The sequence below is a fragment of the Cornus florida genome, unplaced genomic scaffold (genome assembly GCF_030987335.1).
Source record: "Cornus florida cultivar Cherokee Brave unplaced genomic scaffold, ASM3098733v1 CherokeeBrave_3.0.0_Hap2_Chr02, whole genome shotgun sequence".
NCBI lineage: Eukaryota > Viridiplantae > Streptophyta > Magnoliopsida > Cornales > Cornaceae > Cornus > Cornus florida.
In genome coordinates, this window is record NW_026775572.1 from 2,306,280 (window position 1) to 2,333,298 (window position 27,019).

Below are 27,019 nucleotides of genomic sequence, written 5' to 3' on the forward strand. Positions count from 1 at the left end.
ATATCATTTGTAAACTTTCTAAGAGCATTTTCTCGTGTTTTAAATAAATATTAAACAGGACATCAACAGGCAAAAATCTCAAGTAATTGGATCTCAAAATTATGCATCACTTTTTAACTTTAATATTATGAATAATTAAAATTATTCAATACTACATTTTTTTCAGTATTTCTTGATTTTTTCTAAATATAAGGTGTTTTTTTTTTTATTATTTCAAATATGGTGATTTTTTTTTTATTTTTATTTTTTATTCTTGGCAATAGACAAATATCATGAATATATTTCTCACTTTGGTTATTGGACTTTAACCCAAAATTGGATATGAAAAAAAAAAAAAAAAAATAGATAGTAGTATATGTATTTAGACCAGTTTGACCAGTGACCACATAGAACAGAAAAAGATGCACACGAGTTTCTTTCCTGCACGTGCTGGTATATTTATAATAATTATTATTATTTTGAGTAAAAAATTGTTTTAAAATTTAATTTTGTATAAGTACCGCCCAAATTTCATTTTGAAATTTCCCATTTCGCCACTCTCAAAGCTTTCTCTCTTCATCTTGAGGAGATTTGCAGAGTAGAGCCACTCCTGATCGATCAACGAGAAGAAACGTCCATTTTCAAGGTAAAGAAACCATTTCTTTCTCAGGAAATCGGAAAATCTGACAACTGAGTAGCCGGAAACTGACAATACAAGTCCTTATCTCTTAATAGATCCCCTTATTTTTCACCGGAACAATACTTGGTTACCGGAAAATTGTCATTTTCATGGCTCCGTCTAGAAATGACCTAATTTCAGGCAGATATGAGCCAATTTCGTTTGATAACTTTATTTGATTATATGTGCATTTACTTATATTTTCAGTTGAAGATTGATACAATCCCAGCATAGGCGTGTTCTTTCTGTTAGTCCAGACACCACATCGCTGCCGTCAGAGGTTCCTCCCCTACTCCTGGCACAATGCCGGAATCAAGAGACAGACTGTCCAGACCCAATAACGTTTCGGCGATGTTTGCTCTTCAACGTCGAATAATCGGTGCTCTGGGAATTCTAGTTGACGAGCCAGAGATGGGGTTTGAGACTCCGTCTGGGAGGGGTACACAAGGATCGATTGGACTGGCGGATATTCGTCGTGGTGCTGTTGGAAGGGGTAGTTTCGGAACACCAAGGATTGGAAATGGGCGTGGCCGGAGTTTGTCCAGATCACCGTCGGTGTATTGTCAAAACACTTTGATGGTAAATGGCCGGCGAGACCGAGGACGTTCCACGAACAGTGTGTTACCTTCTTGGTATCCTAGAGCACCTCTTGGGGACGTCACTACTATTGTGCGGGTAATGATTTTTATTCTTGTTTGGTTAGGGTTTATGCATATTCTTGATTAGGGTTTTTTGGTTAATTGCATGGACTATCATCCATTTGGTTCATTTATTTGTATATATGCTTTGAGTAGATTTCTTTTGCCTTATTCTTGTTTCTGTTTAGTTCTGAAGTTTATAGTTTTGATCACACATCTAGGAGTACTTAGATGGGGTCTTTGTGAATCTTGGATAGAATTAGATTCAATGTTAGTTGAGTTTCTTGTCTGTCCAATCATTGTGGTTCTTGCTTGTGTTTGAGTCCATGTTACATATTTTCATTAAATCTGGTTTTAAATGGTCTGAAACAAACTTAATATGGTATGCGGACTCTCATATCTGTAATTTGGGTGCAGAATTTTTTTGTCTTTTTGGTTTTGTGAAAATAGGGTATTTAGATGTATCTTGAGAAAAAAGCATGTGCAAGTTCGGGTTGAGAAAATATGATTGTGATCTTTGATATATATATATATATATATATATATATATGTTGATGACCGCGCCACGATAGTTGATTAAGTGGCGCCACATCTGCAACATAGGCACAACTGGCCAGTGCTTACCTGGCGTGTCCATGATGGATTAGGTATTCTCGAGCTACCTATCCGATAACTGAACTCACTGGCCGAGGAAGGGGTCGCTACCCTTCCTCTACTGTGGACGCGTCCCGCTCCAGTCGGATGGGCTCCTCCCCCCCTGGCTCGTTCTAGGGCGCTCTCTGAAAGAGCGACCTCGACTAACCTGTTTACACATTTCCCTTCTCGGCAAAAAGGACCTCGGGATAAAATTGGGATAGGATCCTGCGAGGTCATGAATGCAGGACCTCGAAAGGGACCTATCCCCAGCATGGGAATCTGAGAACATGTGGATAGGTGGCTGAGATCCAAGGGGTCACCTCATCCCGAGGCCAACACAAGGGGGAAAGGATACTTGGTACCTAAGCTCGAGCAATGAAGGATAAGAAACGCATTAATTGCGAAAGATGTTTGATAAGACCCGTATTAATTAGGGAGTGCCGTTACCTCCTTTGATCGGGGGGGCAAAGCGCCGCGGCCCATCCATCAATGTCTCATCCTTCAGAAGAAGAGACCATCAAACCTTTGGGTAAGAGCGGGCTCAGCTAAAGGACTAAAAGACATTGACCGAGGAGGTAAACACTATAAATAGGGGTGTTAATCAGCCTTTAAGACGGACAACTACCACATTAACGACTATCCTCTGATAAGCTCGAGCTCACATGGTACCAAAGTCGGCCTTCCCTTTCTTAATCTCCATACCTAGAGAATCCCTTGTGTTGCTTGGATCTCCACTTAGATATTGATCTCAGACTTTTTGGCTTACGTGGAACGATTTCCTCATCCTACTCACGAACTATCATTAACATTTTGGCGACTTCACTAGGGAGGAGTGCTTCACATATGTCAAGCATACGGGAAATCAATCCACCCTCCCAAACTAGCCCTGCTCTAGACGAGGGCTATAACAGATCTGTGAGTATGCCTGGGTCGTATTTTCCTGGAACTAGGATTATCTATCCTGATGCCTTGGTTGAAGCCCACAATGCGCTGTCACATAGGATGGAACAGTTAGAGGGCACACAAAGAGAGGTGGTGACATTGCTGCGGGAGATTGTTGATAGAGGGGTACCTCGACGAGATACAGGTCCAAGCGGTGTTCCCTCCGACGAGTTTACTGGGGGGCACGCGACCCCAGAAAACTTGACACGACATACGCTCTCATCATCCGCTGAAGTAAGACAAGCCGTTGACCGATGCAGGCGGTCACGAGACGCCCGCCACGGGCCCGCCGAACTCTCTTCAGTACTCCCTTCACGGCGCCCGCAAGATTGAGTATGCCAAGTACCAGCCGAAGGGAGGCACGACACAGGGACGTGGGTTCAGAAGAGCTCGGATATCAACAAGATCTTGCGCAGCGGTCGCCGTATGTAACTATGGCGGATTTGCAAACGCTGCTGCGAAATGAAAAGAATATGCTGATGCAAGAAATAGCTCTTGAGCCACCCTACGCGCAATCCATAGCGCTTCTCCCTTACCCCCTGGGTATCTGACCCCTAAGTTCAGTAAATTTAACAGAAGAAAAGGGAATCCGCGAGAGCATGTGGTGCTGTTTATTGAAGCCTTGGGGCCCTTCGGAAACGATCATACTCTGCGACTTAGAGAGTTCTTAAAAACTCTCACGGATAGGGCCTACAAATGGTATGCGAATTTAGAGTCCGGGTCGCTCACTACTTGGAACCAATTAGCCACGATTTTCCAATCGAAGTTCTTTCAGGCAGAGGAAAGGATGACTACCCTCTCCTTGACCAAGGAGATTCAGGGTCTTGGTGAGGACTTGCTTACATACGTCTATAGATTTCATGATCGAGCTATGAAATGTTACGAAACCCATGAAGAAGAGGCACTGGCTAAGATTTACATACAGGGCATGCAGGGATCCTACCGAATCCATCTCATTAACCTAAAACTCCCCACTTTTGCTGATTTGATATAGGCATCTCGAAATTTGGCGAGTAACCTCGCTATTTGCGCGCAGGGCGTTACACAAGAAGAGTACCGAGGCAGACGTAGACCTCAGGTTTTGGCTGCAGACGAGCCTAACAGCAAAAGGAGTGCGAGACCAGCCCGCGTCCCTCGAGCAAAGAATCCGGACGAGGCGCCTCCTCCGTTCCCATGCACTCCGGAAGAGGTGGAAACCATTCTTAAGAAGTGGATCCAACATGGGGGTATCAGACTGCCTAAGGTTCCTCGTGAGCCCACTACAGAAGAAATGGCTCACCCCAAATACTGCATGTATCATTGACATACTCGTCATCCTACCTACAACTGTTGGGCATTGCGAAATACTTTCCATAGACGGATTGCTAATGGCGAACTCATCTTCCCTCCCAGGGACGTGAGGGAGGAACCTTTTCCTGCACATGATCGAGGAGTTGCAATGATGGTCTTCGGCCTGGCAAATGACAGAGAAGGAACCGAGGACGATGTTATCTCGCCCGGCAATGACTACTATCAACATGGGGACAGTATTGCCCAGGTTGCGCTGGTTAGGGAAGACGATTTCGATGCATTTCGCTTGCTGGAAACTACCCCCGTCAAAAGTATCTTTCAAAAGATGTAATTCTCTCCTCTGTGTCACGCCCCGCCTATGGAGGTTGTGCCACGCAGGCGACACGCAGACGCTGAGGAGGACGCTGCATGGCAAGTGGAGTTTCTAGAGTCTTACGGAGTAGTCTAGAGTTGTGTGGAAAATTCTAGATATGTGTAGTATATTCTAGAAGTGTGTGGAAGGTTCTAGAATTCTCCAGAATTATGTGGAGTAGTATGGAGGGTTCTAGAATGTTGTAGATATGTATGGAGATGTGTAGAAGGTGGAAGAAGATTCTAGAGAATCAATCTCCACCATTGGTTAGAATGCATCCTAGCCATCCATTTGGGATGGGGATGCCTATAAATAGGAGTAGGACTTCATTTTGTAACCAACAAGTCCTAGAGTGAGTCTTGAGAGCCTTGTAGAGAGTTTGAGTGCTAGCCTTGTACAAAATATTCTTTGAAGTAATAGAAGTGTTCTTTCCTTGCCAACTTAAGTGCCTTAGTGTGTGTGAGTGTGCAAGCCAAGTGAGGAGAGGGCGAGGGCCACTACAACACTAGTAAGCGCACGAGGGGAGTGTGTTGGCTAAAGTGTGCACGGGAGTTAGGCTGACCAAGTACTTGCGAGAGTAGAAGCAACGTCTTGGTGCCGCACGGGAGCAGCTAGAGTGGTGCTGAAACTCTAAGCCCGTGACATCTGGCTCAGAAGGAAATAGCTAAGTTCCTGTGGTTGGTGGCGAAGGAGGGTGTAAAGGAAGTTGCGTCAATCACATCACTCCCCGTACCTCAGAGATCGTCCGGATCTGCCATAGTCTTTACTGAGGAAGACAAATGTGTTCCTACTCCACACAACAGGCCATTGTATGTTACGGCTTCTCTCAATGGGGTCGAGCTTAAGTGGGCGTTTCTTGACAATGGTTCATCCCTCAATATCATGCCGTTGGAAATCTTCCGCCACACTGGATTTCCGAGCGAGAAACTTATCCGGAAGTCGACTGAAATTGCCGGGTTTGGGAGTGATATTCGAAGGACTGAGGGGCATGTGACAACCGAGCTGGTTATCGGAAAATTCAAAGGTCCAGTTAAGTTCCATGTTATTGATTCAGACACCTCTTACCACTTACTTATGGGTCGAGGTTGGATGCATAAGTTTGGGATTGTCCCATCTTCGTACCATCAGTGTATGAAAGGGTTTTGGAACGGGAAGCAAGTAACGGTCCGATGCTCTGATCGACCGTTCACTAACAGAGAGTCTCATATGGTGGAGGCCGGATTCTTTAATGAATTAGAGGACGCAGAGGAACCCCAACAGTTGAAGGCTTGCCCTCTACCGAAGTGGGAGGATATTGACCGACAAGGGAGTGAAAAGATGCCAGGAGCGAGTGCCAATCAGAAGAGATCGATTATTTGCAAAAGGGTACGTTTAGCCGACGGAAGGATCGTTTATCGCTTATAACGATGTTGGGGGGACGACTTCGGGCGAGATCGCGCCCCCGTGTGGAATCATGTCAAGTGAAGTCTCCGAGCCATGAGAAGGAAGTTAGAATGGAGTCAGCTGAATCTGCCCGGCTTATTCAGGGAGAGCTGGAAGAAGTTAATCTAGCCAACGACGGCCGTTACCGGGTGGTCTATGTAAGTAAGCAGTTGGAACAAAATGAAAAGGTGGCACTGATAGCCCTGCTCAAGGAATTTGAAGACGTCTTTGCCTGGACGTACGAAGAAATGTCGGGGCTAGACCCTCGTGTAGTGGCTCATCATCTTAATGTGCGACCAGACGCATGCACGGTTAAGCAAGCGTAAAGAAACTTTCGGTTGGAGCTTGAGTTGCAAATAACAGAGGAAGTACAGAGGCTTTTGCGAGCAGGCTTTATCAAACCGATTCAGCATCCTACATAATGACGAATGTGGTCCCGGTAAAGAAGAAGAATGGAAAAATCAGGATTTGTGTTGACTTCAGAGATTTGAACAAGGCATGCCCTAAAGATGATTTTTCGTTGCCCATGATTGATAGTTTGGTAGACTCCACCTCGGGGCATGAAATGTTCTCATTCATGGACGGATATAGCGGGTACAATCAGATCAGAATGGCGCAGTGTGATGCAGAAAAAATGACATTTCGTACCCCCATGGGGAATTTCTACTTCACGGTCATGCTCTTCAGCCTAAAGAATGCTGGGGCCACTTATCAGCGAGCCATGACAGCAATCTTCCATGATATGCTGCACAGGCAAATAGAAGATTATGTGGATGATCTGGTGGTTAAATCGCGAGCTCGGGGTGATCATTTGGCTGATTTGAGAAGTGTTTTCGAAAGGTGTCGAAAGTACAAGCTAAGGATGAATCCGTTGAAATGTGCCTTCGGTGTCGAGGTTGGCCGATTCTTGGGTTTTATGGTTCATCGGCAAGGTGTAGACATTGAGGAAAGCAAGGCTCGGGCTATTATGGAGATGCCCCCGCCATAGTCCCTTAAACAGCTAAAGAGTTTAGTAGGGCGGGTTTCGTACCTACGACGCTTCATACCGACGCTTGCCGAGGTAACACACACTTTTGGCACCTTGATGAAAGAAGGCTCCGAGTTCAGGTGGAATAAGGAACATCAACATGTTTTTGACCAACTTAAGAAGTTGTTAGCGTCAACAACCACAATGATAGCTCCCTAGATAGGGATCCCCCTCAGGCTTTACATCACTTCGACTGAACGTTCCATAGAAGCGCTTCTCGCCCAGGAAAAGGATGGCCGAGAATGCCCTATGTATTACATAAGCCAAGTCATACAAGGTGCCGAGGCACGCTATTCTCCGATAGAGCGCCATTGTTTATCTCTAGCATTTGCAGCCAAAAAATTCGCCATTATTTCTTGGCTCATACCATCCATCTCATCACCAAATGTGACCCTTTAAGGTACCTGCTCTCGCGACCCATCATTTAGGGGCGAGTGGCGCGGTGGCTCCTAATGTTGGCCGAGTTTAATATCCAGTGCCTCGCACCTCGCGCCATCCTGAGTTAAGCTATGGCAGACATGATAGTTCAATTCCCTTCTGGAAACTTCGAGCGGTGCACGATGACTTGACTCATGATGAGTTCGAGTCGGTCTGTTGCGCGGATCAAAGCATGATGTGGACCCTGTCATTTGACGGATCATTAACCTCTACGGGAGGTGGTGCGGGAGTAATATTAACACCCGAGGAAGGGAAAGTCCAAAATCTCTCATTTAAGCTCACTTTCGGATGCTCTAACAATACGGCAAAATATGAAGCCCTAGTGTTAGGCCTACTGGCAGTACGGGAAGCTAAGGTCAAGCGGTTGCGGGTCCAAGGTGACTCGAATTTGGTGGTAAAACAGTTGGATGGGTCCTATGCCATCAAGGAGCCGGCATTAGCTGCATACAGAACAATCATTCAAAAACTCAGCAATAACTTTGATGAACTCCATATAACTCTTGCACCTCGAATGGCCAATCGACACCCGGATGCTCTGGCTACTTTGGGATCTAAAGCTGAAATTACAGGAGAATCAGTTGACATTCGAATCCAGAAAAAAGAGGAATCCTGTTTGTATAATGAAGAATTTGTTGAACAAAGGGACGAGGAGGACTGGCAAAGCCCGTACGAATCGCAATTGAAGGGTAGTGCGGGAGAAATTCCCTTGCAAGTACTCAGAAACTTTACTCTATATCTTGGAGTATTGTATTTTAGGGCACCTGGTGGGACCCTGGCAAGATGCATTGGAAAACAGGAGGCCAACCGAGTGCTAAATGAGATTCATAAGCACACGTGTGGCGACAACTCATTGAGCTTGTATCGGAAAATACAAAGGCAGGGATATTACTGGCTGACGATGGCAAAAGATGTAGCGGCTGTCCAAAAAGCATGTCCTGAGTGCCAAGAATAGCTTGAGGAAGACTGGAGGCAGAAGTATGTGGAGTATCTTGAAAAGCGGTCGCTCCCACAAGATCCTGAGGAGGCCGCGCTACTTAGGAAGGACGCAGGCCGATTTTTCATCTGTAATGGCGAGTTAATGAGGCGAGGCTTTAACGGTAATGCTAAGCGATGCATCAATTTAATTAAGCCTGCGAAGTTTTGAAGCAGGCATATGAGGACGAACACCAGGGATGGAAGAAATTGTACAATCGCATCATACAGCTGGGCTATTACTGGCCTACGATGCAAACTGACAGCAAAGATTATACCCAAAAATGCCGGGAATGCCAAGTCCACAATCATGCCATCCACGCGCCAGCTATGGAGCTATCTCCCACGGAAGCTCCTTGGCCATTCCACACCTAGGCCATGGATTTGATAGGTCCATTTTCGCCCAAGTCCAAAAAGATGAAGTGGATACTAGTGGCAACAAAGGTTTATACTAAATGGGTCGAGGCGATAGCTTTGTCAACAGCAACCGGACAGGTGGTGGCAAACTTTATCAAAGAGAATATCATATGCTGTTTCGGCGTACCTCGGATCATCATATCAGATAATGGAACCCCCTTCGTCAATAGCAGGGTCCGTGCGCTTCTTCGAAGATATCGGGTGGCTCATCGTAAGTCAACACCCTATTATCCAAAAGGCAACGGACAAGCCAAAGCCACTAATAAGACGCTGATTCGGATTTTAAGTAGAACATTGAAGGAGCAGCACAACAAATGGGATGAGCAATTACCGCTCGCGCTTTGGGCTTACCGTACCACCACAAAAGGAGCTACAGGTACCACGCCCTTTTCCCTGGTATACGGGACAGAAGCAGTGCTCCCAATTGAGGTAGCAATCCCCTCTGGAAGTCTAGCCGAGCGAAGCCAACTACAGTTCGATCAGCGGATTGGGGAACTCGAGGGGCTTCAGGAGCAGAGGAAGCAGGCAAAGAGTAAGATAGTGGTCTATCAGAGAAGGGTGGCTAGGGCCTACAATGCCACCGTCCGACCTCGAGCCTTTCAAGAAGGTGATTTGGTTCTGAAGGCCGCAATACATGTAATGCGAAACTTGGCCGCGCCAAAATTCACTCCAAAATGGGAAGGCCCCTTCGAAGTCAAGGCTGCTAGTCCCAGCGGATACTATGACATCGGGAGAATGGGAAGCAACAAGATACTAGGCACATTCAATGCCAAGTGGTTGAAGAAATACTATTCTTAATTTGTAAGCCTCACTCGAGGCCCTATGACTGTATGAGGTTCTGAATTTCAAACTTACTGTAAGAATGTGTAAAACTTTAAAAAAGAGCCCGAGGGACCCTGTGCTTCCCTATCAATGTCTAATGTCTGAATAATTTTCCTTTCTTAAATCAAATTCCTGGATTGACCTCATCTCTGGTAAAGGTCATAAAAATACACATGTAATAAAACTCAGAGTGGGCATTCGTATGAGCCTCTAACCTACCTTGCCCCTGGAAGACTTCTTTCACAATCTCGGTATCATCTATGATTTCTGGATTGCCCCATAGCCTGCAGAGGTCATCTGTAATAATTTATATTTAACACAAGTCTAAACGGAGGCAAAATGGATAACACAAAAAGAGAGGAGAAAAAAACTGATCCATTAATAAAAACCGATTCATTGATAAACAACTGATCCATTAATTTTCTGTTACATAAGTCATTCTCAGTATAAAATAATACAATATTAGGGTAGATCGCCTAGAACTAGAAGGGCAGGGCCGAGTTGTGCTGACTTGTGCTCGATCTTGTTTTTCAAAGAGGCAATATGCTGCTCCCTCAGATTTACTTGCTGTTGTAGCTCGGCCAAGCGAATCCTCTCGTTTTTAAGAATACCTTCTTTTTCGAGGACTTGGTCACGAAGATCCTTGATTTCCTCCACCATTTTCTTGCGCTCCCGAAGGCTTTGATCCGTGCAAAGATATCTTCGGCCCAGGTCACATCAATTTGTGCTCTCTTCAAATTTACAAGAAGGCGATCTAGGGAGTCGAGCTCCTTTTTGCCTAGAGAACAATCCCTGGCCCCTCGGAGACTTACCACGAGCTCGCATGTGGTTTTGTATACAAACTCCAAAAACAAGGGCAGCATCCCCTCGAGATTCCCAAAAGTTTGGGGATACTTAACCTTCACCTCTTCCAGAATCTCTGCCTACCACCTCATGAAATGCATGCAATGACGCGCTCTCCTTGGTCTAACCTGGCAGGGCTTCGTTCGGTGTCATCTCTTTCCTTGTCACCTTCGAGGGAACGATGCCCCTCATTGTTCGTGTTCACGTTTCGCTCCGGTGCGGACAAAGCAGTGGTCTGAACTTGACCAACATTTTGATCATCTTGCTTTGGACTATGTGAACCCGAGGCCTCATCTTTGGAAGAGTCATTAAAGGTCGAGCTCCCCGTCTCATTTAAACTATCCTCTTCGGGGGGAGGAAGGGATTGAATGGCTGACTCAACCATCTCCCGCAGCTCGGCAATAGGCTCTCGTAGTAGCACGTGGACAATCTCAACCTGCGAGCTGGTACCACTGTCCTCACCTTCTCGGCCAGAATGATAACCCTCAGAACCAATAGCAGCCTCGGCTGCATCAGATATGGCCACCTCGGCATCTGTAGTATACAGACGAAGGCATCGTTATGTATATATAAACTAATATCACCTAAGAATGTGTTGTTTGAAAAGAGCATTACCTGCGTTCGAGGGCGAGTGGGTTGCGCTCCTTTCAAAATTGAAGGTCCCCATGGCAGGGTCCATATCAGTATTGACTTCTCTAGTTTCCTCGTTAAGACGACCTAAACCTCGAGCCAAGGAGATTAGCTCCTTCTCTATCCCGCGACGAGAAGGTACAGGAGGATTTAGGTCTGACGCTAGTATCTCTCTTGCTGCCTGTTCAGGGTCTTCGAGGACACTTGCAACAGTGTGAAGTGGGTCGGGAGGAATAGCTAAGCTAGCATGTGCTTTAGAAACATGGACTATGGTATCTGCAGGAGCGGCCGTAGTAGAAGTTTTCTTAAGTAACATGGAGTGGGATCTTGTGCTTGAAGCCACCCCAGCTCGAGTTGATGGAAGAGAAGCCCCCGCGGAAGCAATAGAGCTCTGGGTGGGGGGGGGGGGGGGGATCCTTTGAGGTGTTCTGGAAACAAACGAGGAACAGTCAGTATTAAGAGGTGATGGGAAATTACAAGCAAAGGAACTCGCACTTACCTTAGGCCTCTTGGAGGAAGTGGCCACGGGCACGAAAGTACTAACGTCCTGATCAACTTTACGCTTGTCTCGACGAGTCTTGGTAGCTCGGAGAGCTATCACAGGCACTGCAGCATTTGACGAAACTAGAGGAAGTAAACCCGGGGTACTACAAATCTTCCCGCGAGCTGCTATGGATGTGTTCTTGAAGGGACGAAATGAGGTATCACTTTTTAATAAGGAAGGAGCGGGGACAGGAACTAGAGTACTAACCACAAATTGCTTGAAAGAATTAATCACTTTTTTCCAGTATGCTCTTGTTTGCATTTCCCATCTCCCTACTCGTAAGGTCGAGGGAACATGAAGGATCTGGTGATCCCTTAAGAGCTCGGCCTCCTCAGAATCAATGAAGCGTGGAAAACCCAAAGCATAGGTATTGTGGTCTTGACGAGTACCATATCCATAATCCCGAGCAAGTCCCTGATCCAATCCAAACTGCCGAGCCACCCTATGGGGATTGTAAACCTTACCCACACCCGAGTTAGGAGGAAGAAGGGCAGGAAGGTAACCAGCAGAATACATGGCAATCATTGTCAAAGCTGGAGTACGCCTCAGAGACTTGCCCGAGATAAGCATGCCATCTCTCGAGGCACAACACTCCACCCGAGGCCCGTGAGTATAAGGACGAGCCAGAAAACAACTCTCTCTATCAATATACTCTGCCAACTTCTTCTTTGTGGTATGTTTGTGCCATTGAAAGGATCGCTTCAGACCCTTGTCCCGAGGAAGTGCTGTCGGGCGAGGACCGTATCGTGGAAAATGCTCATATAAGATCATTTGAAGGAAGATTGTGTTGACGGGAGAAACCAAGCTCATATGCCCAATGGAGCGTTCCATCCGGGCATGCGCCAAGTTGAGCTCATGATAGAGCGTACCAAGGAATAGCGCGGCTAAAGGAAAGTTGTTGCCGCAGGATAATCTAACAGCTAAAAGAATAAGATCTGGACACGGTCCATCGTCAGGAAGACCTGGAAAAATGAACCTCGATAGCCAAGATAGGAGAAAAGCGGCGAGGCGAGCCGAGTCTTTGCATTTAGGACCATTAAAGGAGGCCTCTCCTTCTTGGTCTTGAGGAGGGAAGTCCCGAAAATAGTAATGGAGGAGCGACACGAAAGTGTATTTTTTCCCAGTCTCCGGAAACTCCTCGCGAAGACCATCATCTTGATAGCGCGAAGCAATCTTGCCGGCCGAGGTAACACCACTGCGTAGCTTGGCAGCAAGTTTGACCTTGTTTTCAGAAAGCACCCAGAAGCCAGGGTTGTGCTCGCCGAACACATTCAAACACATAAGTTGCACTACGTCCTCTATCGTAGGGGTAAACTTGCCCCACGAGGTAACAAAGGTATGGGTGTCGCAGCTCCACCGAGACACGAGAAGGGCGAGATCATGCACGTCCCGTGGGATGGTCAGCTCTCGATTATTCCGGACCGCGTCTGCGATCCTCGAATCTTTCAAAGTCTCAAGAAACTTGGCATCAGATAATACGGCATCTGTCCACAAATCCCACCCTCGGCCGTGACCGGTCTGACTAGTAAAAGCGAGACTGGAATGGGGAAAGTCACCACGCTCGACTCTAAATCGCAGCACCGAACTAGAAAGGATGGGTACTCCTGCCTGTGCATAAGGCTCGCCCTCGAATAGGAATGTGCCCGCCGGGGTCTCATCCACCTCACTGAGCTCATCGCTATTTGCCCAAAAGGTATCATTTGGGCCGAAGTAAGGAGCAACTCGCCATTCAGCCAAGGGAAGGACATTAGGGACATCGTCGCGCAAAGCCATCACTAAAATCCTTCCTCGAGTAAAAAAGGAGAGAGTGAGAATTCTAAGAAAAGTCAAATCTAGTTTATATGGTGCCTCACAAGGAAAACAAGTGTTGGCTTAAATAGTAGGGGCCCAACACCCTAAATGTAGCGCTTCTGACAGGCGAAAAGACGGAGGCTCGGCATTTAAAGCGTTATAACTCGGCGCACCGGTAAAGAAGCGACACGTGGCCTAGGAAGCCGAAGCGACGTGACTTCTCAAAGCAATGTGACTCCTCGGAGCTGAAATGATATGACTCTTCAGTAGCAACAATAATGATGGTAAACTCGGACCAAGTTAATAATTTGCTCGAGCTCCCCCCTTAGTGACCTCGAGTAGGGGGGCAAAATGTTGATGGCCGCGCCACGATAGCTGATTAAGTGGCGCCACCTCTGCAACATAGGCACAACTGGCCAGTGCTTACCTGGCGTGTCCATGATGGATTAGGTATTCTCGAGCTACCTATCCGATAACTGAACTCACTGGCCGAGGAAGGGGTCGCTACCCTTCCTCTACTGTAGAGGCGCCCAGCTCCAGTCGGATGGGCTCCTCCCCCCCTGGCTCGTTCGAGGGCGCTCTCTGAAAGAGCGACCTCGACTAACCTGTTTACACATTTCCTTTCTCGGCAAAAAGGGCCTCGGGATAAAATTGGGATAGGACCCTGCGAGGTCATGAAGGCAGGACCTCGAAAGGGACCTATCCCCAGCACGGGAATCTGAGAACATGTGGATAGGTGGTTGAGATCCAAGGGGTCGCCTCAACCCGAGGCCAACACAAGGGGGAAAGGATACTTGGTACCTAAGCTCGAGCAAGGAAGGATAAGAAACGCATTAATTGCGAAAGACGTTTGATAAGACCCGTATTAATTAGGGAGTGCCATTACCTCCTTTGACCAGGGGGCAAAGCGCCGCGGTCCATCCATCAATGTCTCATCCGTCAGAAGAAGAGACCATCAAACCTTTGGGTAAGAGCGGGGCTCAGCTAAAGGACTAAAAGACATTGACCAAGGAGGTAAACACTATAAATAGGGATGTTAATCAGCCTTTAAGACGGACAACTACCACATTAACGACTATCCTCTGATAAGCTCGAGCTCAAATGGTACCAAAGTCGGCCTTCCCTTCCTTAATCTCCATACTTAGAGAATCCCTTGTGTTGCTTGGATCTCCACTTAGATACTGATCTCAGACTTCTTGGCTTACGTGGAACGATTTCCTCACCCTACTCACGAACTATCATCAACAATATATAATTTTTTTTTTATTTTTTATTTTTTTACTTTTTCTGTTTTATTCTATGAGAATGAGAAACGATATTGTAATAATGAAAAAATTAGATTGTTCCTATTCCATACTTCCTATGTTTTAATTTATGCTACTTTTTCCTTATTTTGATCCTAATTGTAAGTTGAAATTTAAAAAATGGGTTTCTAATTTATTCATAGGATTTTCCTTTGATTTTTTTTTTTTTTTTTTTTTTTTTGTTTTTTAAAATTGTTTAGTCATAGGCTTGTCAACTCATTTTGATCTGTGATGCAAAACTACTAAGATACTTATGCTGTTATATGGTCTCTCTTCTGTTGATCCATGAGCTTTTTTTTTTTGCACTTATTTATTAGTTGACAAACCATGTTAGAAAACTTTTATAAATCAGGCTTTTTTCAGATTTTAATATTCTTGTATAAATCAGGCTCTATTCATGAACATTATTATTTTATTAATATACTTTCATTTATCAGCAATGCTTACTTCATATAGCTAGTCTGCCATTTTTGGTGTCCAGGATTCTGCTTAGCATATTCAGTACATTTGGTAAATTTGTGTATGATCTGTTATGATTAGTATTAGTCCATTTCCTCATGTTAGTCTTCTTATAGTATTTTGCTGTTTTCGTTAAATTGTTCATACCAGTGATAATTTTCATTTGTAATATTTATTACCTGATAAACCAGATTTGGCAGTTGTTGTTGTTCTGCTAATTACTCCTATTTTCTTATTTTTACCTTTGAATTGAAACAGTATTGTTTAGAGAATGCAATTGTTGTTCTGCAGCCTTGCCATTTCTATATCCCATGAGCAGCTTTGCCATTTCTACATCATGTGAGCAACAAATCACATTTGTGTTTATACATTTAAGCCAATTTGAGTGGCGGACAGTTGCTCAACTCGAGCACTTGATTATTATGATTTTTCCAAATATAATCTTTTCAATTAACCTTTGTCCACTTCCTGTATTAGCTTGTCTTGCTATTTATCATTGCTGTGAGTAACAGAATTTACCATTGATTTGAAGTTGGGTTAGAGCAGATTGGATGTAGTTTGGTTATGGTGCATTTTCTCTTTTCTTATCTTCTTCTTTCCTGGGTGTTCTTTTAGCACATGTTTTCATGTTGAATTTGATTCTAAATGGATTCTTTCAATAGGCCATTGAAAGAAGAAGAGCTAGCTTGAGAGAAATCAAAGGCCAACAAATTGAGAGACCAATACCCCAGGACCAAGTAGTTCTTGATCCTTCTGTATCTACATCAGGTGCTCAACTCGAGCACGATATTTCTATGATCTCTCCAGGTCCTACACTTGGAATGAAGTGTTGCCCAGTTTCTGTCGGTAAGGTGTCTAAGACATTGCTTAATATCATTAACCAGGATGCTGGAGAATCAAATTTCCTCACACCCCAAAAAAGGCTCCTGAACTCAATCGACACAGTTGAGAAAGTTGTGATGGAGGAATTAAGGAAACTGAAGAGTACCCCTAGTGCAGAGAAGGCAGGGGGGAAAAAAAGAGTGCGCACATTAATGTCAATGCGTTGATCTGCACAATTTTACTTAAATCTCCACATCAACGCTTGTTGAGAGGATAAAGATTGAGGATTTTGGAAGAGATGATTATGGACAACTGTCCTGTGTGGTAAGATTGATCATCCTCTGATGATATTTTGTGGTTTCAAGGGAGAATAAGTAGATACTTATGTTTTTTTGTTTACCTGTTAACATCCAGCTGAAAGTCTTAGATTAGGATTAGTAAGCAATTTTGCTAGTTTTGTTATCTACTTGATGTCTGGGCGTAGGGCTATGTGCATGTTTGCTCCTTGCTACTGTTATTTGTTGAAGTTCTTGTGATAGGATAGCAGATATTTTTTTGAATTAATGTACAGAAAGCCCATATCTTTGTATCTGCTTCATTACTTCAGCAGGCCATGTAATAACATTTTTTCTCAAATATAATAAGGACCATTTCATTGAAACAAAGTTTTCTACATGTGTTTGGTTACAATTATTGCTATTAGTCTCTCTGTTAATGTAGGGGCTATAAGCAAGGACCAAAACCACTGGGAAAACCCATTTTGGTCTCTTCCAGAAAGGTTTGAGAGGGCAGCAATTTCATTTTCTGCCATTTGGGAGAGGATCAAGAAGGTGCCCTAGAGCTTCACTAGCAATGCACGTTGGTCAGAGTAGCCTTTGTGCCTATGATTCAGTACTTCGAATGGAATTTTGGTGATTGAGGGATTGTCTTCGGTTTGATTCCAAGTGCCTAGGCTCAATCAGTCAATCCATTTCCATCAATCTGAGCTATAACAGATAGAAGAGGAAAGGTAAGTTAAAAGAACAAGGGGATAAGTTTGTTATGTCTGTGTAAAACAGAAAATTATCATCTACCAAAGCATTAACTTTTACTACGCTGTCCAAGGAGTATAACTCATGCATGCATTGGTGCATATAATATGTGATTTCCATTTGTTTGTGTGCCAATCAACCTAGGTATCTTGGTTTCACTTAGTTTGTGGCCAAGTTTCGATGCTAAAGTTAAGGTTGGCTTTTAGTTCTTCGTTGACTTGATTTGTCATGCACCACAACATTGATGCTTTAACTTGCCACAAATTATGGGAAGTGGTCTACTTCTGGCTGTCACAAACATTTGATTAAAATGCAAAAATGGACAGATTACCAATATTGTATTAGAAATATGTTATAATTTATGGAAGCTTAAATCTTTGCCATTATTATAGAAAACATTGCATTTGGTGATCTTAATCCTAGTGTTTAAAAAAAAAAAAAATGAATAAAATTAGACAAAAGGGATGAGAGCTATTGTAATAAATTAAAATTTCTATACATCATCAATCTTTCATCATAAGTAAATTACGTGAAACAAAAAAAAATGAACTTTATCAAGTATCTCCCTTATTATAAAGAGAACCAGAGTTTCATCTTTATAGAAAGCCTCTGTTTTACCATCACTATAGTTTCATTTTATTCACAGGTTCAACCATGGCTGATTTCAATGACTTCCTCATTCTTCTGATTGTTTGGCTCATCACCACCATCTTACTCTGGTCCCTCTTCAAATGTCTAACCATGTCCCGTCCTCCACCTAGCCCACAAGCAGTGCCAATCATCGGTCACCTCCACCTTCTTGGTCCAATACATCACCAAGCTCTTCACAACATCTCAGTCCGCTATGGACAGATTACCAATATTGTATTAGAAATAAGTTATAATTTATGGAAGCTTAAATCTTTGCCATTATTATAGAGAACATTGCATATGGTGATCTTAATGTTAGCATTTAAAAAAAAAAAAAAAAAAAAATTGAATAACATTAAACAAAACAGATTAGAGCTACTGTAATAAATTAAAATTTCTATACATCATCAATCTTTCATCCTAAGTAATTATGTGAAACAAAAAAAAATGAACTTTATCTAGTATCTCCCTTATTATAAAGAAAACCAGAGTTTCATCTTTATAGAAAGCCTCTGTTTTACCATCACTATAGTTTCATTTTATTCACAGGTTCAACCATGGCTGATTTCAATGGCTTCCTCATTCTTCTGATTGTTTGGCTTATCACTACCATCTTACTCCGGTCCCTCTTCAAATGTCTAACTATGTCCCGTCCTCCACCTAGCCCACAAGCTGTGCCTATCATCGGTCACCTCCATCTTCTTGGTCCAATACATCACCAAGCTCTTCACAACATCTCAGTCCGCTATGGTTCCTTAATTCACATCTTCATAGGCTCAGTTCCTTGTGTTGTTGCTTCCTCCCCAGAAATGGCCAAAGAGTTCCTCAAAACCCATGAAACTTCCTTTTCCAACCAATTCCAGACAAATGCTGTGGATTACCTAACTTATGGCTCAAAAGATTTCACCTTTGCTTCTTGTGAACCTCATTGGCCAAAAAGGTTAGGAAGTTGATCGATACATGAGATATCTGAGCTCATGGGAAAGTTTAATCTTTCTGATTTTATTTGGTTTTGTAAGGATTTGGATGTGCAGGGATTCAGAAAGAGCCTCAAGGATGTTCATGACAGGTTTGACAAAATGACACAATGAAGCCAGGAGGAAGAGGAAGGAGATTGGTGATGGAGGTGAAGGATATGCTTCACATTTTACTTGATATATTGGAGGATGAAAGCTCGGAGATGAAGTTGACTACAGAGAACATTAAGGCCTTCATTCTGGTAATTATTTTTTAATTTCTTTAGCATTTCTTGTTCAAATATTAATATAACTATTTTCTCTAACATGGAAGCAATCACGTAGTAATTAACCTCAAGCTGATTATCTTGATGAATAGATAGTTTACAACCATAGATTAGTATTACTGATTGATCATCATAACTTCTCCAATTTTCAGAAAGTTGATTTGATGAGCATGGTTGCTTGACATAATCTTTTTAAGGAATTCAAATAATATTTATCAGGCCAGCACTTCAATTGGTTGGCTCAAATTTATTGTTATTGTGTATATTAATATTAACAAATCGAAGCAGGGCTTGCTCTTTTCAAATACTTAGATGAAAAAGAGATACAAGGACTGAAAGCTTGTTATGAAAAATGTATGTGCAGAAAAGTAATAATCGCCTTCTTTTCATAAGAAACCTAAACGTGAAGAAAATAATTATGGAGTATGATTTTTCTCTCGTTCCATGAGACCACTTCTTCCAATTATGACTGATGCAGTAGTAGCAATTTGTGATCTTTATGACAACATTAAGTTACAAGATGAGATGGAAAGTTGACAAAACTATGATCCCAAGTACCTAGCTCCTGCATATTTCAATATGTGTATATATATATATCTATTATTTAGCTGTGCAAATTATTAATACTATTTTTTGAATGCCTCCCAAGTGAATTATTTCTGATACAGATTAATTTTTGGAATGGGGGAAAAAAAAAATACAGAGCTACAAGGGGCATTACTCATGCATGTATTGGTGAATATAATTTGTGGTTTGAATTGGTTTGTGCCAATGGTTTCAGTTAGTTTGTGACCAAGTTTCTATATTATAGTCAAGTCTGGTTTTTAGTTCTTCATTGACCTGGTTTATAGATTTTTAATTAAAAGAAATTTGAAAATGATGTGTAGCATATGCATGCATGGCACCATTGTTGTTTTTAACTTGCCACAAGTAGCGGCAAGTGGTCTAACTTCTGGCTGTCACAAACATTTGATTAAAATGCAAAAATGGACAGATTACCAATATTTTTATTAGAAATCTGTTATAATTTATGGAACCTTAAATCTTTGCCATTATTATAGAGAACATTGCATATGGTGATCTTAATTCACATCTTCCTTGGCTTAGTCCCTTGTGTTGTTGTTGCTTCATCCCCAGAAATGGCCAAAGAGTTCCTCAAAACACATGAAACTTCCTTTTCCAAACAAATGCTGTTGATTACCCAACCTAAGGATCAAAAGATTTCACCTTTGCTTCTTGTGGACCTCATTGGAAGTTCATGAAGAAACTATGTCCAAACTTCATGGGGGCCGAACACTAGGCCTCCTACTTCCAGTTAGAGCTTTATGGTGTCACTTTTAGAAAAGGCCAAAGCTGGCAAGGCTGTTGATGTTGGAGGAGAGCTAATAAGGGTGACAAACAATGTTAATATCAAGAATGGTTATGGATGAGAGTGAGGATCTATGGAGCTGGGGAGGTTAGGAAGTTGATCCATGCATGAGATATCTGAGCTCATGGGAAAGTTTAATCTTTCTGATTTTATTTGGTTTTGTAAGGATTTGGATGTGCAGGGATTCAGAAAGAGGCTCATGGATGTTCAAGACAGGTTTGACAAAATGATATGTCGAGGATCATAGAGGAACACAATGAAGCGAGGAGGAAGAGGAAGGAGATTGGTGATGGAGGTGAAGGATGTGCTTGACATTTTACGTGATATATATATTGGAGGATGAAAGCTCAGAGATGAGGTTGACTACAGAAAACAATAAGGCCTTCATTCTGGTATAATTATTTTTAAATTTTTAGCATTTCTTGTTCAAATATTAATATTACTATTTTCTCTAACATGTAAGCAATCATGTACTAGTTAACCTCAAGCTGATTATCTTGAAGAGTTAGATAGTTTACAGAATTGTGGGACACTGTAGATTAGTATTACTGATTGATCATCGTAACTTCTCCAATTTTCAGAAAGTTGATTTGATGAGCATGGTTGCTTGAAGTAATCTTTTTAAGGAATTCTATTTTTTTTTTCCTCTTTTATTTTTTTTCTTATAATTGTTACATAAATTCATCATAATCATCATTGCCTTAAATCCCATATGAATAGGGGTCAGCACATGGAATTCTAAAGTCATTTTTAATAATCTCATCTCATTGTTGTATGTGTTCAAACTATCTCAGTCTAGTCTCTCTTATTTTTAAAGGTACTTTAGTTGGTTGTAGTGATGTTGCCTGGGTTATAATTTCAGGCAAGATGGATTTTTAATTATTTTGTTGTTTAAATTTATCATTGCTTTGCTTGTCAGGAGTAAATTGTAATCAGATGACTGATTTGGAGTTTGGTGACTTAATGTATTATCAGAAAGAGAAAATAATTGTAACTTGTTCCTCTTATATAACCTGTTGTTGTTATAGACTTTTTTATATAACAATTGAAGATATATATTACATTTTTGAATATATATACAGGACATTTTTTCTGCTGGACCCAATACGTCTGCCATTACCATTGGATGGGCATTAGCAGAGCTCATCAACCATCCCAATGTAATGGAGAAGGCAATGCAAGAGATTGATTCTGTTGTCGGAAAGAAGATATTGGTAGAAGAATCGGATATGGCAAACCTTCCTTACCTACAAGCCATTGTAAAGGAAACACTAAGGCTTCACCCTGCTACCTTATTAATCGGTAGAGACTCAAGTGAAGATTGCACCATCTTTGGCTATGAAATACCAGGAAAGACTAGGCTCTTTGTTAATGTATGGTCTATAGGCAGAGACTCAAGCCACTGGGAAAAACCTCTGGAGTTCTGTCCAGAAAGGTTTGTGATCAGTGAAGAAGGGAATGGAAAAGGGCAGTTGGATGTGAGGGGACAGCATTTCCATTTTATTCCGTTTGGGAGCTGACGAAGAGGGTGCCCTGGAACTTCACTAGCATTGCAGGTGGTTCAAACCAGCCTTGCTTTTATGGCTCAATGCTTTGAATGGAAGGTTGGTGATGGATGGGCATGGAAGAGGGACTTGGATTGACTTTTCCAAGTGATCAACCTTTGTTTTGTATCCCAGTGCCTAGGTTTAATCCATTTTCATCAATGTAACCCCATGTATAACGAAAAATCAACTACTATGCTTCACTGCCATTACAGAGAATGGAAGGAAAAAAGTTAAATTTTTTTTTAACAATGAAGTTTGGAGTTCTTATATGCAACTCTGATTACTAGGAAGTTGGGAAGGAAGTAGTTGCATTATTAAACCATCCATGCTATGGAATTTTTTCATAATAAAATAACAAATATCAGGTGAGGTTTGTTTCAGCGCAATCATACATATAACATGTATCAAATTATATCAATTCTTTAGACAATTATAGATATGCTGTCAAAATTAAACCAGTAGCAGAAAGAAGAAAGTATAATATGCAGCAACCATAAGAAAGCATCTTATATATATTCAATTCAGTACAAATCTCATGTATTGAATGCAAAAAACTTCACAGCTTTATAGTTTAGAATCAAGAAAGAAAATTAAAAATAGAAACTAAGAAAATTAAACTTGATAAAACTTGGAAGTTTTTACTGATCATCTCAATTGAATACAAATAATTGTGAGTATTACAAAAATTTTCAAAACAACATACAAATGCAAGAATACTGATTGATCGATCCATTAAATGATCCTGTAGCAATTATATACAAAGAATTCAACAACCTTGCTAGTTATTTCATATATTACATATAGACAATTGGTTAAGTCCTACACAAATGGAATTAAATGGCGAGCAACGCGTAAGATGTTGGAGATATTGTGATGGACAACAAATCGTAACTAGCTCGTAGTTCATCTCGATCTTGGTGCTTACCCCATACAAGAAGCCTTCAAATCTCTCCTCAATCAACTGATAAACTTCCTTCATTTCCAAATAGACACAAGCCGTTAATAAGGCGTCTGAACCGGCTTGATGTGCAATCCCTAAACGGCATACTCCCAACATATTCGCCATTCTTTGCAAACCCATCTCTCCACATAATAGCCCTCGACAATACTTGGCGATATACTTCACATCATAAACACGGCCGACTATATTACCAAGGCTTTCAATAAATTCCATGGGTGAATCTGGCAAAGGACTCCCGGTTACCAGTTTGAGTACGTAAGCCATATCATACAAGCCATGAAATGTGATCCACTTAATACCATGATGGGATTTGACCAAGTTTCTGAAGGTTGCTGCAAATAAATTCATATCAACTCCTTCCAAATTCAATCCTCCACGCTGATTCTTCTTAAAACTGACACCTGGACTCTTTCTAAAGTTGAACTGCCAGGTACCTCCTATATTTCCTTCGTCATCAAACAATGTAAACCCAATTTGAGTCAACCTCATACGATCGGTATTATACTTGAGATCATGGTAGTACTCATCTTCGGATGCATTTCTTGACGGCACATGCAAAAAACCTGTGAACTCCGTATCCATGGCTACAAACGAATAGCGATGCATAATCTTATCAAGAACGCATACTTCTGGTAAAAAATTTCCTTGCCAGACTTCTTTAATCCACATGATGTCTTGATTCTTAATGAAGAAGTTAAAGAGAAATTAAGCCGTACGTGTTATTAAAACCTTTTCCTCCCTTGACGGAGAAGAGAAATGGAAAACCGGAAAATGACTGGGAGATTCAAAAGATAGGAAGGAAGATCTAAAAAGAAGAGATCAACTACCTTTGGAATGAATTAAAAGAAGACTCTGCTCAGCAGTATTTGTTGTTCTAAATGGTCCTTCTTGTTTGAGAGTGCGTACCATCCAAGAAAGTTTCTAGCAAGCAGCAAGAAATAGAATTCCAACCCGGCGGTGGATGTAATTCCGAAAGAGGCGCTAGTGCAATCGAAAATGAACGCATATATAGGGAAATTAATGACTTAACTCTGACTTAAGTATCAAGATATGTACTAACATGGAAGTAGTTTTGGACTATACATACAAGTGCAGCCTCGCGTATATTTTAAGAAAATAATACCTAAATCTATATATATATGCGTGGCGGCGCTGTCCCTGAGCAGAGTTGTCCTAATGCGTTGCTATCCCAGCCCAGCTTTAGTTAAGGATTGGGCCGGCCTTTAGTTATTACTACTACCCAGGAAAAGAGATGTTCTTATGGGCTACTGAGTAATTACTAGTCCAGTAGAGCAACATTCACTCATTGAGTTAAGGATTAGTCTGCTATGTGTTGAATGTTTTAATATATATAATAATATATTATATAATATTATAAATTGTTTTTTGAGATAATAATATTTATGATTTATTGTGCATCTATTTATTTATTTTATACTTATAATGTTATTTAATTTATATTGTTATATATCATATCTATATTATATAATATGTAAATATTAAATTATAATATTATAATTCATTATATTTTTTCATTACATATAGGATTTATTATTTAATATTTTTCATTTATTATAATATACTATATGTTAAATATATGATGTATCACATAATAAATCGTATACATGATTGTTTTTGTTTTAGTATATCTTATTTTATATTTACTTATTGGTTATTATTATAATTTGTGATTTTAAATTAAATATTTTTTTTTTCTTCATTGGTACTCACACACTCCCCGTCCAAGAAAAAGTTTTAGATATTGTATTTTATTATCATGCATTGATTATTGTTAATATTTTGTGAAATAATTGAATTGCATACATTCTTCATATTTTATGGTTTTTCTGAACTAATAAAAATAATAATTTTAAAAGAATTTTAATTTTAACTTATCAAAAAAAAAAAAAAAAAGAATTTTAATTTTAATTTTAAATTATTTTAAATTTTTTTTTTTTTTTTTTAAATTTTCAAATTGAATACTCTTAAAGTTCATAGGAGCTTGAGTTTTCAAACAATCTAACATTCGTTTTCCTCCGTAAGTGGTCATACACAGGTAGCTAAAGTCAATTCGAACATGATATAGTTGCTAGATTTGGATATCCATTACAACTTTGAAGAAGCCCATATAAGGAAGTCATCCCATCAAAATGTGTTACGGCAGGTGATATTTAGTGAAGCTGCATGTGGTGAAGGTGCCATCCATATACCATTTTAAATTAGGAAAATAATTCTCGGAATACTCCAAGGGTTTGTTTGGTTAGCATGAAGTAGATAGAAAGGAAAAGAAAAGGGAAATATCTAACTTTTTTAGGAGTTTGGTTAGCGTAAAAAAGAAAATTTTTAAGATAGTAATTTTCTTGCAACTGTCTAATTTTTCTCAAAATTTTTCTGACATAAAACACTACCAAAATTTTACTTTCCCGTGAAAGTGATGCCTTCACATCTTAGTTTCCTATTATGCCCATGTCAACCTCCTCACTTTCTCCACAAACTTCTACAACAAGTGAGTTTCATTCTTTTGTAAATTACTTATAAGATCATGTAAATACTGATTTAATTGTATATAGTTTTATATCAAAATTAAAATTTTATTTTATTTTTTTTCCTTCCACAATTAATAATGATGAGAGTGATATATATATATATATATATATATATATATATATATATATATATATATAGTATTTAGTAGCAAAGTGTTGGGTAAAAAACTAGTTTAGTGCCTTTATGTATACAAGTTTTTAAATTATAATTTAATTCATATATATATATATAGACTTCTCATGACTTTTGGACTCAACTACTGAAATGTACCAAACTCATTTAATTTTAACTCAACGTATATTAGATATACCAAATTAATTTAGTTTTAACTCTATGTATATTATATGTATGTACCAAACTAATTTAGTTTTAACTCTATGTAACTTATATATATGTACCAAACTAATTTAGTTACAAGTATTTTATTTCTATTAGGCTGAAGTTTTTTTTGTTTTTTTTATGACTAAAAGTATATATATATTAAAAGTATATATATATATATATATATATATATATATCTTTCATCGAAAGCGAGCCGGGAGCGATCAAAGGCGATAAACGAAGGCAAGGAGATGATTGTTGACGGCCATCGAGTCTGGCAATAAAGATATGCAGGTGGAAAATGATCGAACCTTTTGAGCACATATATAGGGGAAATGAAACTCTGTCTTAACTCCCAATTAAGAAGTGCAGTTCCGCAAGTAGTTTTCGCATATCATAAAACCAGATAAAACAATACATATATGCTTGTATAGAGAGAGAGAAAGAATGTGGTTTTGGGCACTGTCTAGTGAGCGGTAGAGTTGTCCTAATGGGCCGCGAAGTAATTGCTGCCTAGCCTAGTTTGAGTTAAGGATTGGGCCTACTTTTGTTTGAGTGTTTTAATATAAACGGACTAGCCCAGTAAAAGATAATGCAGGGGGAGTTAGCCCAGTAAAATAAGTTGTATAAAATAATAAAATTGATGATAATATATATAATTTTATTTAATCATGCAATTATAATTGTAATTATTAGATTAACGATTTCAAGTTTTTTATTTTAACCACTTGATATCTAACAGGTCGCAAAGTTGAAAATAGTTCATATTAATAAAAAATTAGAATTTAGAAGATATATCAAAACTAAATGAAAATGGACATGCATCTATAAATAGAATATCTATAATACTAGTACCAAAAAAAAAAGAAAAAAATCAATATGTTCAACAAGGATTTTTTTTTTCGCTATCTTAACCAATTGACGCTTAATATTTAGAGTAAATTACACTTATTTTTCCTAAGATTTGGATAAATCTCACATGGATGGAGTATTTGAGATTTATTACTTTGACTGCCCTTAATAGTTAATACTATAAAAAGTCAATTATGCTCTCATAAGAAATATATTTTTATAATACAAAATATATATATTATAAAATCTAAAAATATATATTATTATATCCCATCTCTCTTATTACTTTCTCTCTCCTATCTACCACCGTTACCCTCTCCTACAAAATATCTTTTAAATATATTAAAAAAAAAAAAAATTTGAGTGTGGCAACTTGGTCATTTTATGAATTTTTTTTACTAAGTGTTGATGGAGAGGTGGGCCAAATTTCAAAGGTGATCAAAGTAATAAATCTTAAACGCTTCATTTGCGTGAGATTTGCCCAAACCTCAAAAAAGGTAAATGTAATTTA

The 27,019-nt window shown here is 40.3% G+C and overlaps 2 protein-coding genes and 1 pseudogene across 2 annotated transcripts; 2 read left to right on the forward strand and 1 right to left on the reverse strand.

The window, feature by feature from the left end:
- Window positions 1–876: 876 nt before the first annotated feature.
- LOC132284888 (protein POLYCHOME-like) lies at window positions 877–16,647 on the forward strand. The gene is made up of 2 exons (XM_059787029.1): window positions 877–1,333; window positions 15,848–16,647. The coding sequence occupies exons 1-2, from the start codon at window positions 962–964 to the stop codon at window positions 16,232–16,234; spliced, it is 759 nt and encodes a 252-aa protein (XP_059643012.1). The 5' UTR covers window positions 877–961; the 3' UTR covers window positions 16,235–16,647.
- Window positions 16,648–17,324: 677 nt separating this feature from the next.
- Window positions 17,325–22,042, forward strand: LOC132292571 (cytochrome P450 93A3-like; annotated as a pseudogene).
- A 572-nt stretch (window positions 22,043–22,614) lies between these two features.
- LOC132289072 (putative CCR4-associated factor 1 homolog 8) lies at window positions 22,615–23,370 on the reverse strand. Its single transcript, XM_059789905.1, has one exon. The coding sequence runs from the start codon at window positions 23,368–23,370 to the stop codon at window positions 22,615–22,617; it is 756 nt and encodes a 251-aa protein (XP_059645888.1).
- Window positions 23,371–27,019: the final 3,649 nt, after the last annotated feature.

Excerpts from the sequence above, each read along its gene's own strand:
- LOC132289072 (XM_059789905.1), bottom strand. The coding sequence starts at position 23,370 with ATGGATACGGAGTTCACAGGTTTTTTGCATGTGCCGTCAAGAAATGCA.
- LOC132284888 (XM_059787029.1), top strand. The coding sequence starts at position 962 with ATGCCGGAATCAAGAGACAGACTGTCCAGACCCAATAACGTTTCGGCG. Across the intron at positions 1,334-15,847 it reads ACGTCACTACTATTGTGCGG|GCCATTGAAAGAAGAAGAGC; the intron begins GTAATGATTTTT and ends TTCTTTCAATAG.